The sequence below is a fragment of the Heptranchias perlo genome, chromosome 2 (genome assembly GCF_035084215.1).
Source record: "Heptranchias perlo isolate sHepPer1 chromosome 2, sHepPer1.hap1, whole genome shotgun sequence".
NCBI lineage: Eukaryota > Metazoa > Chordata > Chondrichthyes > Hexanchiformes > Hexanchidae > Heptranchias > Heptranchias perlo.
The window spans coordinates 151,090,685-151,106,927 of record NC_090326.1 but is presented as its reverse complement, the minus strand read 5'-3'; the positions used below and the strand labels follow the sequence as shown (position 1 = coordinate 151,106,927).

Genomic DNA, 16,243 nt, shown 5'->3' with positions numbered 1-16,243 from the left:
AAGTCAGTTGACGTGAATTTGGGGATAGGGAACGGTTTGATTAAAGCTCTCCCCCTCCCCCCCCTCCATTGACTCATCAGCAGGGTTTAAAAAATTATTGCATTCCAATTGTACATCTTGCAGGTCTCATTAGTTTTGGCTGGCTCTATGTAAGGGCCCCTTCATCTGTGATTGGGTGGAGAGGCCTGGTCTCTGATTATGTTTGTCAATGGCCATTGGTTTCATTTTACTTCCTGGTCTGGTTTCCGCACAGCCAATCAGCTGCTTGCTGACTGCATTTCCTAGCAATGCGATGGCTGAGGCTGGAACCACAGGATCGGACACTCCTGAACATCAGAGGCAGAGCAGCCTGCCGGGGGCTAGAGCACTGGGGACCGGGGAAGCAGAGCTGGAGAAGGACCTGGGGTCCGGGCACTGGTCAGTGTGAGAGCAGGGCTTGGGGACTGGTCAGTGTGAGAGAGTGGCCGAGAGCACTGGTTTAGTGCACGGACAGTATGTTTAAGTGCGCGCGCGGCCCACAACAGACTGCTACACAGCCGCGCACGCGTGCAGCTTAGAGGGAACAGTGGTTTTATTCCCTGGAATTTATAAGATTACGGGGTGGTTTGATCTAAGTTTTTTAAGACATTAAGGGGAACTGATAGGGTGGATAAAGAAAAACTATTTCCGCTGGTTGGGGAGTCTCGGACTAGGGGACATAGCCTAAAAATTAGAGCCAGGACTTTCAGGAGTGAAGTTAGGAAACACTTCTACACGCAGAGGGTGGTAGAAGTTTGGAATGCTCTCCCGCAAACGGCAGTTGATGCTAGCTCAATTGTTAATTTTAAATCCGAGATTGATAGATTTTTGTTAACCAAAAGTATTGAGGGATATGGGGCTAAGGCGGGTATATTGAGTCAGGCTACAGATCAGCCATGATCTCAATGAATGGCGGAACAGGCTCGAGGGGCTAAATGGCCTACTCTTGTTCCTATGTTCCTACAAAGCTTCCACCTGTACTCATGAAGTCTAATTACTAGGCACCTTCAGAACAATGTAGATTTAATAGACCTGAAATGTCACTTTTGTTTTGGTGTAAAAGTAGTGCTGTTCTGCCATGGGGGACTGGAATTTAGAATGGAAGTCAGATTATACACACATTAAAATGCACACTAAATTCTGGTAGAATTGACTGCTGACAGAAGATGTACCCACCCCCACAGTGGTGCAATGTATGCAAAGGATAGGAAAGAACAAACTTGCATTTGTATAAAGCGCCTTTCATGACCTCAGGATGTCCCAAAGCGCTTTAAAGCCAATGAAGTACTTTTTGAAATGGTCACAGTTGTAATGTATTATGTGCGCAGCAAGTTCCCACAAACAGCAATGTGATAATGACCAGATAATCTATTTTTAGGTGTTGGTTAAGGATTAAATATTGGCCAGGACACTGTGGAGAACTCCCTTCCTCTTCTTCGAATAGCACCATGGGATCTTTTACATCCACCTAAGAGGGCTGACGGGGCCTCTGTTTAACATCTCATCCGAAAGACGGATAATGGGAGCTGTAGTTACTGTACCATAAATTCTGCAATTTACACCAGAATTGCAGCAGATTTAAGCTTACCCCTAGAAGCTTACCCCTGCATGACTTGTCAAACCAGTAAGTGGTTGAGCTCAACGGCTCTGAATGTCCATGAACTTATCTGATACATCAGCTTTGACTGAAGTAATGAGAAAAACCTCTCTTTAGCTGTGCAATGAAGGATTCTACAAGCTGCCTTTCAGCAGCTTCAGGCGTGAAATCTTTTGCTCCAGTCATGGAGGTCTTACCATGGAGTTCACTATGGGCATTCCCATATACATCAAAACGGGAGCAGAAGGAAGAGAAAATGAAAGACACACAGCATAAGGCTACAACAAAAGGAGACGACAAACTATGAGTTACTGTTCCACTACAGTCTACAGAGCACAGAAGAAGTCTGCTTAAGAAGGCAATGTTTTAGTAAGGAGGCATTGAAGGAACTCGTCTCCTATTACAAAATAACCTGCAGGTGTTGCACTTCCTTCGTTAGATTTTGCCAATCACACTCACATCGCTATAAAACAGCGCATTCTCCGACTTACCCTAAGCAATGGCGCAGGCGATCTGCTAGTGCAATTAGTTAGTTTTAAGTACAGCATTGAATTGCAACAAAACTCTTGAAAATCAGTATTTCTAAGTTTTCCTTTTTAATGCACTCTCTCCTCCTCTGGATACCATTGGTTTCTACCTCCACACCCCATCAGTGGGGAAGATGGGAAGTTACAAATTTCTCAATGGATACTGGTAGTGCCAATCAATGGGTTATTGCTACAGCAAAAAAAGAACACAATTCTGCAAGTGATCGAGAAAGGTTCAAACAGTGCTGAGATATACTAACACTGCAGTTATATAGTCACTATCTTGTTGAAGCAAAGCAGTTTAGAGTGCACACTGATGCAGAAGTGGCAGTATAACTATTAAGGTTCCAATCTGGCTCCGGAAAATACAAAGTTTGCAAGAGTCCCTAGGAGGCTGTCTCAAACCTTTGGAAGTGTCACACAGCACCGGCACCGTGTGGATACAACCCCAATTCAGTACGAAACTGAATTTAAGGTGATCTGCTGGGCTCTTTATAAACTTATTGCACATTATGAGAACATACCACGTGTTCTGCCCTAATAATAAAAAATTGCCACTCGAAGGATGGAGCTCTGGCCATGCATGTAGATATCTCTTCTGGTATATAGAGAATGATTTACAGTTTGCAATACAACTTGGGTACTGCTGGCTGCACTTTGCATTCTGCAGTTACTAGTCTCAGAATGTAGCCTCTCATGTGCTTTACAGATATGTCCATTAATAACAGCACATTACATAGAGTCTACAGCAGCGAAACAGGCCATTCAGCCCAACTGGTCTATGCCAGCATTTATGCTCCACACAAGTCTCCTTCCACCCCTCTTCATCTAATCCTATCAGCATACCCTTCTATTCCTTTCTCCCTCGTGTGCTTATCTAGCTTAATTTCATTGGAATCTTTCAAAGAATGTGAATCGCTTAACATTCTTTGCTTTGTTCTGTTCTTTGTAAATAAAAAAACACAACTTAACGATGATGGGCACACGGTTCTTCATTCATCAGAGGGGGAATACATTTACCTTGCCAAAATCAGAAAAATTAGGTAAGGACTGCTGACACCAAAAGGTCCTCAATTTTATCGGACTTTTCGGTCAATAAATTAAAACAATTCATTTAAATAACTACATTGAATTCTCAGAAAAGATGCCTTTGAAAACAATTGTATAAATATTTAATATATATTTGGTACTCTATAAGGGGGAAATAGCTGTCAGTAATAAGAAATAAGAAATAGGAAATAGGTGCAGGAGTAGGCCATACGGCCCCTTGAGCCTGCTCTGCCTCATTTCTCTAAACTACTGTTTATGAATCAAACAACTTTATTGGTGATCAATTAAACCTTTTCTTCTCCACCCACCCATACCAACATTTTTTGTACAGTCCAATTCGGGATCTAGGACCAGAATTCATCAATAACCCATCAAGCCCCTGCCGTTGAACCTAGCATTAATTGTCAGGATGCATTCAATGAACCACCAATCTCTGAGGAGTTTCAGATGATTGAAGAGAGACTAGAACTGCACAGCCTGCTTGACCTTGAAGACGAGCCTCTCAAACCTGAACAGTCATTTTGCTGTCTGGAGGAAAAGCACTGTAGTGATCTGCAGTTGAAACCCCGAGACACTAGTAAATGTAACCGTCCACACCACACTTCCTTTAACCAGTGGAGATATTGTTGTACAAGTGTAATATGGGATATCAGCTATTTAAATGAGCTTTCCACCAGTATTTACATCGAGTTACATTAATGCTGCCTAATTATTTTTTAATTACACAAAGTCTCGGGGGCAATTCCAAACCCGATGGGAAGTTGAAATCTGCCGAATACCATTCTCACTGAACTAAAGCTTAGTCACAGAGACAGATGATGCACAATATTAATGAGGCATTAAGATGTTGCTTGGCACGTGTTTACAGTACAGTTTTGTATATTTAAAGTTACAGAATTACTTTGTTTACTCATGTCAAAAAGCAATGGGAAAGAACAAAGCACCAATTCCCTGTGTTGCAAGGAGAACAATGCCTAAGACCCAATGAAACCCAATTGGAACAGCTTTGGCAACTCTGAATATGTGTTCCAGGCTCTACCTCTGGCACTGTCAAGATTATTAGAGGGTGGAAGCTCTGATCAACGAAGCAGTTGTACAAACGCTTAACGTGCTCATATTATATTCCTGCATCCACTATTTATATGCAGGCACGAATTGGTTTATTTTAAAATGGGCCAACACTTGCACAATAACAAAACGTACAGGAATCTAAGATGGCGCGTTGAGACCTGATCTATGCGGATCGGAAATTCTACCCTCAGGTCTCTGATTTTATTTGGGGAGGGGTGTATTAATTTAGTGATTACCCTAACTCTAGAGTGGGCAGGGGAGGGGGGAAATTAGAAAGAGTTTTCAAATCAGTACTACTTGTTGCAAACACAAGCAGACTGACTTACCTATAAATTTTTGACTTTTAAAGCTCTCCTCTAACCACTCAGGCGTGACTATGTGATTTACAATAGAGATAGCAGTCAGGAACTTCACCGTACGGGTCACCTTATTGGCTACCAGATGAGTGCATTTCTGAGCAGATTCAGCAACTTCACCACCAAGAACATAGAGTTTCTGAGAAAAGAGAGAAAATAAAGCTTTTAATTAAAACAAAACCAAGTTGCACAAGTTCTGAAGGGGTTTTCCCTCCTCAATCCGTGAAAAATGGCATAATTTTGATTACTAATGTATGTAGACGGTCTGATCAGTATGAAACACTGTTCAGGGCTCAAGCCAACGCCAGGGAAACTAAATATAACGGCTCAAAAAACTTTTGGTAAAAATTTGGGCATATTCCCCTCGAGAAGCTTCCAAATTTGGTCTATAACTGCATTAAAAAAACAAAATACTTTTTTTTGTGTATAAAATTGCCATTATCATCCCCTTCATAAAAATCCCACCCTTAACCCTTCCATCAGCTTGAATGGCTGCCTCATCGCTAACCTCCCTTTCCTCTTTCAGATGCTTGAATAAATCATCTCCACCCAGCTCTGCGGGAACACTCCAACCACACACTATTCAAATTCCTTAAGTGGTAAGGAATGGTTCCCCTCCTGCCCAGTTAAAGTCACCAAGGACAACCCAGGTGACTGCAACTGTGGTGCATTAACCCTCCCTTTGGCTTTCCACACGATCAATAGCTCCATCTTACATCGAGTTACATTGAAATGACTGCGCAGAAACAGGCCATTCGGCCCAACTGGCCTATGCCAGCGTTTATGCACCTCACGAGCATCTTCTATTGCTTTTCCTCTGATGTTCATCTCCTTAGCACTGCCCCATCACGGTGCCACTCTGACTTCCACCAACCCACCACCAATGAGTTCTCCTCCTTTGCCTTTAGCTTGCCCCGAAGCTTCATCCCATGTCCTTCCTATTCCTTATTGACACAATGCCTCTTGGTGACATTTGAAAAGTATTATGCCAGCTTTACTTCTCCACTATCACTCATGGCTCTATGACAAAGTTATGCATTAGCCAGAGATCTCATTTTGAATCATAGAGCACAGAAGGAGGCCATTCAGCTCAACTTCTCAGGGCAACTAGGGGTGGGCAATAAATGCCAGCCTTGCCAACGACACCCACATCCAGAGAATAAATGAAAAAAGTCTAGTCACTGGCCCCCAGACAATACCTTAAACCGCAAGTTTACAAGCCAGGATCCACAACAGCATCCTAGGGGGTCCCATCGATTATTGAGTTTGACCATTTTTATACTTTCTGTATTTATTGATGTACTAGCACATTATTTTTGCTGCTGTATACTGACAAGACATTTCCTGCAATGATGGGACTGGTTTCCTTTGGGCAGATGAACTATCTTTTGAAAGCTAGGCAGGGGGTCTCTAGCAGTGAGTCAACATAAGAAATAGGAAAAGTAGGCCATACGGCCCCTTGAGCCTGCTCCGCCAACACTGCCTTGAGCTCCAACTCACCCAGAACTCTGGCACTTGTATCCTACTCCATACTAAACCGCGCAACCCATTATTTCTGTCCTCACTCACCTCCCCCGTTTGCCTCCCCCTAGTACATCAACTTCAAAATTATTACTTCCATTTTCAAATGCCTCCATCCTACCTATGTCGTTTTCTCCAACCCTTTGTCCCAATATGTACTCTCTCTAATGAACGCCAGTCAACTCTGAACCTCCACCCCCGGCAGAGCTTACCAGGAACCACATCCCTACATTCTAGAAATCTCTATCAAATGCCCGTCCACCTAGCTACCTCCTCAGAACCTACCTCCCTGGCCAAACCTTTGGCCAGCTCTTTCAAATCCTCTCCGAGTCTCTTCTCACCCCACTGCTTCTCATAATTAAATGTCCCACGATGCTTTACGCGACAGGTGCTATAAAAGTCACTGCCGACACACAGTAGCAATGCTTTTGGTGTTTATCCCCCCCCTCCTCCCAATTCTGGGTGGACGTTCAGGCTTTGTGACAAAGGAAGGAAAACTGAGCACACCACAACACCTTAGGGGGTAATTTTAACTTTTATCACCAGGTTAACAAAAAAAGGAGATAGCGAATCTGCAGCCTAATTTGCAACCTGCCTGATTTTCTTTTCCACTGAAGTCAAAAGAAAATTGGGGGAATTGCAAACTGGTCTGTCCATTCGCTAATCACTCGTCTTTCACCAGGCCAAAACAGTTAAAATTACCCCCTTAAGCGTTTGGAACAGATTTAAGGTCGAAGCTGCTGAGTTATTTTATGGCTTAGCTAAAGACTCCTCAGTATTACTTAAAACAATAAATGAAGTACAAGGCAAAAGAAAAATTACCTTTATATACTGCTGAACCTGAGCCGGCTCAAATCCCGTGAACAGCACTGCTGGTGTCGATTCTGGGGGAAGCTTTTTTGATGGGGGTGGCAAATCCTCAATCCTGGTTAAACAGATGACTTGCCTAGTCAGAAATTGTGACCATATTGATGGGAAAACATACAAAACCATCCAGTTCATCTATCTCTCCCGCCCTCATGTCGTATTAGGATCTCTTTTCTTTTTCCTCTCGAAGGCATTGAATGCTGCTAGACTAGCATTCCATGGGGAGACTACAGGACAATGGGAATCACAGCCCAGCTTGATACTGTTCTGATCCAATGCCCAGACATGCACACTTTGAACAGGGGTTAGATGACAATTAAAAGGTGGAAACCATGACTGATTTTCCTCCTCCTTAGCCCTGATGCTAAATACCACCACCCTGGCTGCAGCACAGACAGGGCATCAAACCTGGGATCTTCCTGGCCTGTGAGGTTCATTTCCTTTATCAACTGAGCCATTAGGAAATTGAAAAACATTTTGGGGGTTGGGGGGAGGGGAACACTTGAGTAATTCCAAAGAGGATCCAGAAATTACAGAGACATTTCACATCTGCTCCCCCCTGCATTTTGTAAGTATTCAGCCCAAGGTTGCCACATCAAAGAATTGCAAAATTTAACGTTCCATTGAAAGGTCCATAGCTTTGAATATGAAATTTGTACAAGCCCTCGTGTGGTTTTCTTTAAGACCGACAGAACATACAAATGGCTCTTCAACAGTGACTATAGTAACAGTGTACGCTTGAACAGCTGTGGTGGGTCTTTGTTTTACAGTCACAGCTAATTGGGGCTCCAGTATATTGTACCAGGGAGCGGTAGGACTTAAGACTCACACCCCTGATTTCCCAGCCTGCTCTCGACATCAGTCGTAGGCAGGGCCGCAGATTTATGGTGACTGAACAAGCCAAAACCTGAAGGACAGTCGGCCCACATCATTCGTGCACCCCTCCAAGTGGCCAATTATGCAGCTACACAGGCAGGTCCCGAGCAGTAGGTTGCCTGTCCAACCTTCTTGGTGAGGGGTGACATGTAGTACTAGAACCCAAGAAAGGGAAAAAAAAAAATACCTGACATCCACCCAATCAAGAAAGAAACATTGTAAGACATTGCCTGTGTCCATCAGTTTAACATTAGTTCAGAAAACTGTGATTGTGCAATATGTACAACTGCATGGTGGTAGCTTACAACTACTTTTAAATTAAAGTATGTGCATTCTACAGAATTACACAATGGCACTAAAGTATTTAATTGAGGACAGTAGGAATTTTGCAAGACAAACAGAGAGAATTAGGAGATTCATGTTATGTTAATATGAAGTTGTTGCACATTAGCAATATATTTCAGAGGGTGTTTAAACCACGAGTTAAAGATACTACTTTTGGGCACAATCAATAGCGTAGCTTCGACTCCAAATCAGAAAGGTGTGAGTTTGAAATTCGGAGCCGCCCGTCACTTACAGACCTGGATGCCTGGGTCTTAGGCGCATTGGCTAAGTTTCTTTAATTCTCTTATTACACAGACTCTATTCCACAGGTTGAAGTAATGTCAGTGTACAATTCAGAAAATAAACTGTGGTATTAGTCTTCTTACCTTGGTCTTTTTACAGGAGGCGGATGGTTACATTCATTTGGTTTCTGTTTAGACTGGAGACGTACATTCTGTAAGATAAAAGAAGAGCTGAAGACCGTACACCTCCAAGGAACCTTCAGTGCATTTGTGTAGCTCTACTAGAGTTATTTGGGAATTTTACACATTTGGAATCAATTAATAGTTCTAATGAAATTCAGTCATCAAGCCCATCAAGCCCACGTACAATTATTCCTTCATGGGCTTTCCTACACCACTCTGTGTCCTCAAAGAAAGGGACCAACGAGTTCCTTCCCGAAAAACTCAATGGTGTTAATGGCTCTATAAGGCTTAATCCCCCTTCTCAACAAATATCGATCCAGCTCTTTTCAAGGTGTCAACTGGCCCTAAATCAACCATCTTCTTACTTCTACATGTTCACTATCCTTTTTGGTGGGGGGGGGGGGGGGGGGGGGGCGGGGTGGGAAAGAGAAAAAAAAAGAGAGACTTCTCCCAATCTCTATCCCAAGGAACCAACTAATCTAAGCTTGGCTTAAACATTTCTCAAGCTGGTTTATACAAATATTTTCAATTCACAAGAATAGCCATTCATCCAATTTTAGCTCATCCATCAAGAAAAATCTACAAACCCCATCACAGCAACCAAATTAAGATTTCTGTCTCCACTGTTAAGCTTTACAATGAAGTAGAGTTCCAGTTACATGTTTTCTATAAAATAGTAAACTGTATATAGCTGCACAATGTCACCTCTCAGTCACTTTCTTTCAAGGCTAAAGACCTCAAATTTCTCCAGCCTTTCCACAGTTCTCCGACAAAGGTTCAGCTTCGTTTGAAAGCAAGTGTGGGAAAAGCATATTGCTCCCTTTTCCTGCATTGTTGCTCGTTACATTTGAAGTCAAATAATTGAACCCAAAACAGTCTCATTCATTGTGATTACACAAATCAGTGTGTGGACAGTTTATTGATACAAATTGAAATTCATTTTTTTTTATTGGTAAACCAAACGCTAGAGATTTATAGCCAGAGCTAGAGTACTGAGAGAATGTTAATTGCTCCTACAATAAACAAGAGGTCATCCAACGCCTATCTTCAGGAATATTATGCAAACACTAGGCACTGTCTCATGACATTGCTCGTGCTTAGCTTGGGCTCTGGAGCACTGTTCCGATGTTCAGTTGCTAAGATGGAGCTGTATTTAACCTGGCCTGTCCTTTTAAGGCAACTGCTCAGGTACTCCCTGTGGGGAAGTGGCCCAAATAAATGGGAGGTCAATTGAAGGCTAATTGCTAAGGGAAGCTGCTGTAGACTGGCTCCGGCCAATGGAGAAGAGCCAGGTTGTCAAGGTCAGAAAAAACCATAGGAAATGACTAGCTTGCTTTTTTTTTCTCTCTCCCCCTCCCCTGCCCCATTTATTTTTCTTGACAGTCTGAAGCATGATGGATGCTCGCTAGGCAGGTTTACTAATCAAATTTTTAAATACCCGCAGTAAAATAAAAAGGTTTGAAACACACTATGCTAGTAAATACATCGTGGTATCATCTGCACCAGAATAAATCAACTTGAATTTATACAGCACCTCATCTTATTGCTGAAACCCCTGAAACCCAACTCCGGAGAGATGTGGTGCAAGTGCCCCAGAAGGAGGAAGTGCAACTCCAATGTGGTGGCAGACTATGCTCAACAGGACACTTTTAGCTTTCTCCAGAGTAGGAGAATCGGAATTCTAGTCAGGTAGGCTAAATGAGTTACTTTACTTGTCCCATTACCACCCCCTTTTTACTTTGCACCAGCATCCTTCTGGTCACTTAAAACATTCCTGCCCTCCACTCTATCACAGATCTTCCCCTTTATTCTTCCCTCCCTCCCACCCCAGCTGTTTCTCCCCCAGGCACTGCACTTGCTTAAAAACCGTTAGTCTCTAACATCTTCCAGTTTTAATGAAAGGTCATTGACGTGAAACGTTAACTCTCTTTCTCTCTCCACAAATGCTCCCGACTTAAGTGTTTCCAACATTTTCAGTTTTTATTTCAGATTTCTAGCATCTGCAGTATTTTGCTTTTGTTTAAACGAGTTACTGCCTGCCTAGAACCCAAATTCCAACGACCGGTCTGAGTGTATGAGTAGTTTTTTTTTAAAAAATCTCTACTGAACCATTTTTGAGGATTAAAAAATATATATAAATTGCAGAAATTAATTTTTGAGCATTCTGTGGAGTCGTATTTGGTTTTAAATGGAAACCTACGCTGACAGGCCTTGGGGAGTAGACGACTGATAGGCAAAGCATATGGGGAGATTGAGGCCTGATGGCTTGAAAAGGGACCAACTGCAGTTTGGATCTTATTCTCCTGGGCTCTCCTCCACTACAAGACCGTTAGATCCTGTGCCCACTAATGCTGTCAGGTACATAGAAACCAAGAAAATAGGAGCAGGAGTAGGCCATTCGGCCCTTCGAACCAGCTCCGCCATTCAATATGATCATGGCTGATCCTCTATCTCAATACCATATTCCTGCTCTCTCCCCATACCCCTTGATGCCTTTTGTATCTAGAAATCGATCTAGCTCCTTCTTAAATATATTCAGTGACTTGGCCTCCGCAGCCTTCTGTGGTAGAGAATTCCACAGGTTCACCACCCTCTGAGTGAAGAAATTTCTCCCCATCTCAGTCCTAAATGTCCAACCCCATATCCTGAGACTGACCCCTTGTGGATCCCCCAGCCAGGGGAAACATCCTCCCTGCATCCAGTCTGTCTAGTCCTGTCAAGATTTTATATGTTTCAATGAGATCCTCTCTCATTCTTCTAAACTCTAGTGAATACAGGCAGAGTCGACCCAATCTCTCCTCATACGACAGTCCTGCCATCCCCGGAATCAGTCTGGTGAACCTTCGCTGCACTCCCTCCATGGCGAGTATATCCTTTCCTAGGTAAGGAGACCAAAACTGCACACAATACTCCAGGTGTGGTCTCACCAAGTCCCTGTATAACTGCAGCAAGACATCAAATCCTCTTGTAATGAAGGCCAACATACCATTTGCCTTCTGAACTGCTTACTGCATGTTTGCTTTCAGTGACTGGTATACAAGGACACCCAGGTCCCTTTGTACATCATCATTTCCCAATTTATCACCATTTAAGTAATACTCTGCTTTATGTTTTTCCTTCCAAAGTGGATAACTTCATATTTATCCACATTATACTACATCTGCCATGTATTTGCCCACTCACTCAACTTGTCTAAATCACCTTGAAGTCTGTTTGTATCCTCCTCACAACGCACGATCCCATAGTTTTGAGTCATCAGCAAACTTGGAAATATATTTGGCTCCCTCATCCAAATCATTGACATATAATGTGAATAGCTGGGGCCCAAGCACTGATCCCTGCGGTACCCCACTAGTCACCGCCTGCCACCCCGAAAAAGACCCATTTAGTCCTACTCTCTGTTTCCTGTCTGTTAACCAATTCTCAATCCACGCCAGTATATTAGCCCCAATCCCATGTGCTTTAATTTTGCACACCAACCTCTTATGTAGGACTTTATCAAAGACCTTCTGAAAATCCAAATAAACCACATCCACTGATTCTCCCTTATCTATTCGACCAGTTACAGCCTCAAAAAACTCCAGTAGGTTTGTCAAACACGATTTCCCTTTCATAAATCCATGTTGACTTTGTCTAATCCTGCTGATATTTTCTAAGTGTCTTGTTATCACATCCATTATAATACTCTAGCATTTTCCCTACTACTGCTGATGTTAGGCTAACCAGTCTGTAGTTCCCTGTTTTCTCTCCCTCCTTTTTTAAAGCACTCACTCACCTGACGAATGAGATAATCTCCGAAAGCTTGTGATTTTCAAATAAAACTGTTGGACTATAACCTGGTGTAAGGTTTCTTACATGTGTCCTTTTTTAAATAGTGGGGTTACATTTGCCACCCTCCAATCTGCAGGAACTGTTCCATAATCTATAGAATTTTGGAAGATGACAACTAATACATCCACGGCTACTTCTTTTAGTACTCTGGGATGCAGATCATCAGGTCCTGGGGATTTAATCGGCTTTCAGTGCCATTAATTTCTCCAGCACTATTTTTTTTTAAACTAATACTAATTTCCTTCAATTCCTCCTTCTCACTCGTCCCTTGGTTCCCTAGCATTTCTGGGAAGTTATTTGTATCCTCTTCCGTGAAGACAGAACCAAAGTATTTGTTTAATTGCTCTGCCATTTCCTTGTTCCCCCATTATAAATTCTCCCGTTTCTGACTGTAAGGGACCTACATTTGTCTTCACTAATCTTTTTCTTTTTACATACTTCTAGAAGCTTTTACAGTCCACTTTTATGTTCCTTGCAAGTTTACTCTCATACTCCATTTTTCCCCTCTTAATCAATCTCTTGGTCCTTTTTTGCTGAATTCTGAACTGCTCCCAATCCTCAGGCTTGCTACTTTTTCTGGCAACTTTATATGGCTCCTCCTTAGATCTAATACTATCCTTAATTTCTTTTGTTAGCCATAGCTGGGCTGCTTTTCCTTTTGTGTTTTTGCACCAGAAAGGAATGTATAATTGTTGCAATTCATGCATTCGTTCCTTAAATGTTAGCCATTGCCTATCCACTGTCATGCCTTTTAATGAAGCTTCCCAATCTATCATAGCCAACTCACTCCTCATACCTTCGTACTTTCCTTTGTTTAGATTTAGGACCTAGTTTCAGATTGGACTACTTCACTTTCCATCTTAAATGAAGAATTCTATTATGTTACCGTTACTCTTCCCTAAGGACTCCGCACAACAAGATTATTCATTAACCCCTTCTCATTGCACAATACCCAATCTAGGATAGCCTATTCCCTGGTTTGCTCCTCAATGTACTGGTCTAAAAAAAAAGACCACCTCGTACACACTCCAGGAATTCATCCTCCACAGTATTATTGCTAATTTGGTTTGGCCAGTCTGTATGCAGATTAAAGTCACCCATGATTACTGTAGTATCCTTGTTACATGAATCTCTAATTTCCTGTTTGATCCCATCCCCTACATTACCACTACTGTTTGGAGGCCTACAGACAACTCCCAACAGTGTTTTCTGCCCCTTGGTGCTTATATAATCATGGGTGACTTTAATCTACATATAGATTGGTCAAACCAAATTAGCAATAATACTGTGGGGGAGGAATTCCTGGAGTGTGTACGTGATGGTTTTCTAGACCAATACGTTGAGGAAGCAACTAGAGAACAGGCGATCCTAGACTGGGTATTGTTCATTGAGAAAGGATTAATTAACAATCTTGTTGTGCGGGGTCCCTTAGGGAAGAGCGACCATAACATGATGGAATTCCTCATTAAGATGGAGAGTGAAGTAGTTGAATCCAAAACTAGGGTCCTGAATCTAAAAAGGAAATTACAAAAGTATGAGGTGCGAGTTGGCTATGATAGATTGGGGAACTTTACTAAAAGGGATGACGGTGGATAGGCAATTGCTAATTTTTAAGGACGTTTGCAGGAATTACCACAATTATTCATTCCTGTCTGGCGCAAAAAATAAAGCAGGAAAGGTGGCTCAACCGTGACTTACAAAAGAAATTAGGGATAGTATTAGATCCAAAGAGGAGACATATAAAATTGCCAGAAAAAGCAGCAAGCCCGAGGATTGGGAGCAGTTCAGAATTCAGCAAAGGAGGACAAAGAGATTGATTAAGAGGGGGAAAATGGAGTATGAGAGTAAACTAGCAGGGAACATAAAAACTGACTGTAAAAGCTTCTATAAATATGTCAAGAGAAAAAGATTAGTGAAGATAAATGTAGTTCCCTTACAGTCAGAAATGGGGGAAATTATAATGGGGGACAAAGAAATGGCAGAACAATTAAACACATACTTTGGTTCTGTCTTCACAAAGGAGGACACAAATAACCTCCCAGAAATGTTAGGGAACTAAGGGTCTAGTGAGAGGGAGGAACTGAAGGAAACCAGTATTAGTAAAAAAAAAGTGCTAGGGAAATTAATGGGGCTAAAGGCTGACAAATCCCCAGGGCCTGATAATCTACATCCCAGAGTACTAAAGGAAGTGGCCCTGGAAATAATGGATGCATTGGTGATCATCTTCCAAAATTCTATAGACTCTGGAACAGTTCCTACAGATTGGAGGGTGACAAATGTAACCCCACTATTTAAAAAAAGGAGGGAGACAAAAAAAAAACAACAGGGAATCACAGACCAGTTAGCCTAACATCAGTAGTGGGGAAAATGCTAGTCTATTATAAAAGATGTGATAACAGAACACTTGGAGGGCATTAATGGGATCGGACAAAGTCAGTGTGGGTTTATGAAAGGGAAATCATGCTTAACAAATCTACTGGAGTTTTTTTTGAGGATGTAACTAGTAGGATAGGGGAGAACCAGTGGATGTGGTGTACTTGGATTTTCAGAAGGCTTTTGATAAGGTCCCACACAAGATGTTAGCGTGCAAAATTAAAACACAAGGGATTGTGGGGGAGAAACTGGCATGGATTGAGAATTGGTTGACAGACAGGAAACAGAGAGTAGGAATAAACGGGTCTTTTTCCAGGTGGCAGGCAGTGATTAGTGGGGTACCGCAGGTATCAGTGCTTGGGCCCTAGCTATTCACAATATATATCAATAATTTGGATGAGGGAACTAAATATAACATTTCCAAGTTTGCTGACGACACAAAGCTCGGGTGAATGTGAGCTGTGAGGAGGATGCAAAGAGGCTCCAATGTGATTTAGACAAGTTGGGTGAGTGGCCGTGTTCACAGTTAGTTGTCGAACATGTTATGCCTTTTAGCTGTTGTTGTAAGTAGTTCAGAAAGGTCACAGCACCACCTCTTGAGCAGATGAGAATAACGGGCATTGTTACCAGCTCAAGGATAATTCAGCTCAATAGCATTTGGCAACATACTTTCAAGCATTAAGTACAAAATATTTGTTAGAGACAATGAACATTTGAACTTCAATATTGTACAATGTTCAGACCAGTTTATTTATACACAAGAACATAGGGAGAGGAGTAGGCCCTTCAGCCTCTCGTGCCTGTTCCACCATTCATTCAATCAGGTCATGGCTACTTTGTATTTCAACTCCATTTAGCTGCCTTGGTTCCATATCCCTTGATAAACTTACTTAACAAAAATCTATCAATTTCAGTTTTGAAATTTTCAACTGACCTAGATTTCCACTACCCTTTGTGTAAAAAAAGTGCTTCCTGACATCACCCCTGAACGGTCTAGCTCTAATTTTAAGGTTATGCCTCCTTGTTCTGGACTCTTCCACCAGAGAAAATAGTTTCTTTCTCTCTACCTTATCAAATCCTTAAATCATCTTAAACACCTCAATTCGATCACCCCTTAATCTTCTATACTCCAGGGAATAGAAGCCTAGTCTATGCAACCTGTCCTCATAATTTAACCCTTTTAGCCCCTTAAATTTATATTTAATTATGTGTGAAATAAAAAATAATTTTTCATTGCACTTTTCAATTCTTATATTGAAGGGTGAAGTGCATCCATTTGCAGTGACGTGTACAATCTTAAAGGTTTCTAGCTAATGTCACCTACCGTTGGTTCATCAATGAAGAATGGCTGGAAAGCTCTTTGGAATGTCCTGAGGTGGTGAAAGGCGCTATGTAAATGCAAGTCCT

General features: G+C 42.0%; 1 protein-coding gene across 1 annotated transcript in view; it reads right to left on the bottom strand.

Moving 5' to 3' along the window:
- paxip1 (PAX interacting (with transcription-activation domain) protein 1) overlaps positions 1-16,243 on the bottom strand; it is a 108,478-nt gene that overhangs the window by 16,547 nt on the left and 75,688 nt on the right. The window contains exons 14-16 of the mRNA XM_068008282.1: positions 8,594-8,661; positions 6,963-7,065; positions 4,590-4,758 (exon numbers count right to left, since the gene is read on the bottom strand). Coding sequence (XP_067864383.1) covers positions 4,590-4,758; positions 6,963-7,065; positions 8,594-8,661 — 340 coding nt within the window. The remainder of the gene's footprint in view (positions 1-4,589; positions 4,759-6,962; positions 7,066-8,593; positions 8,662-16,243) is intronic.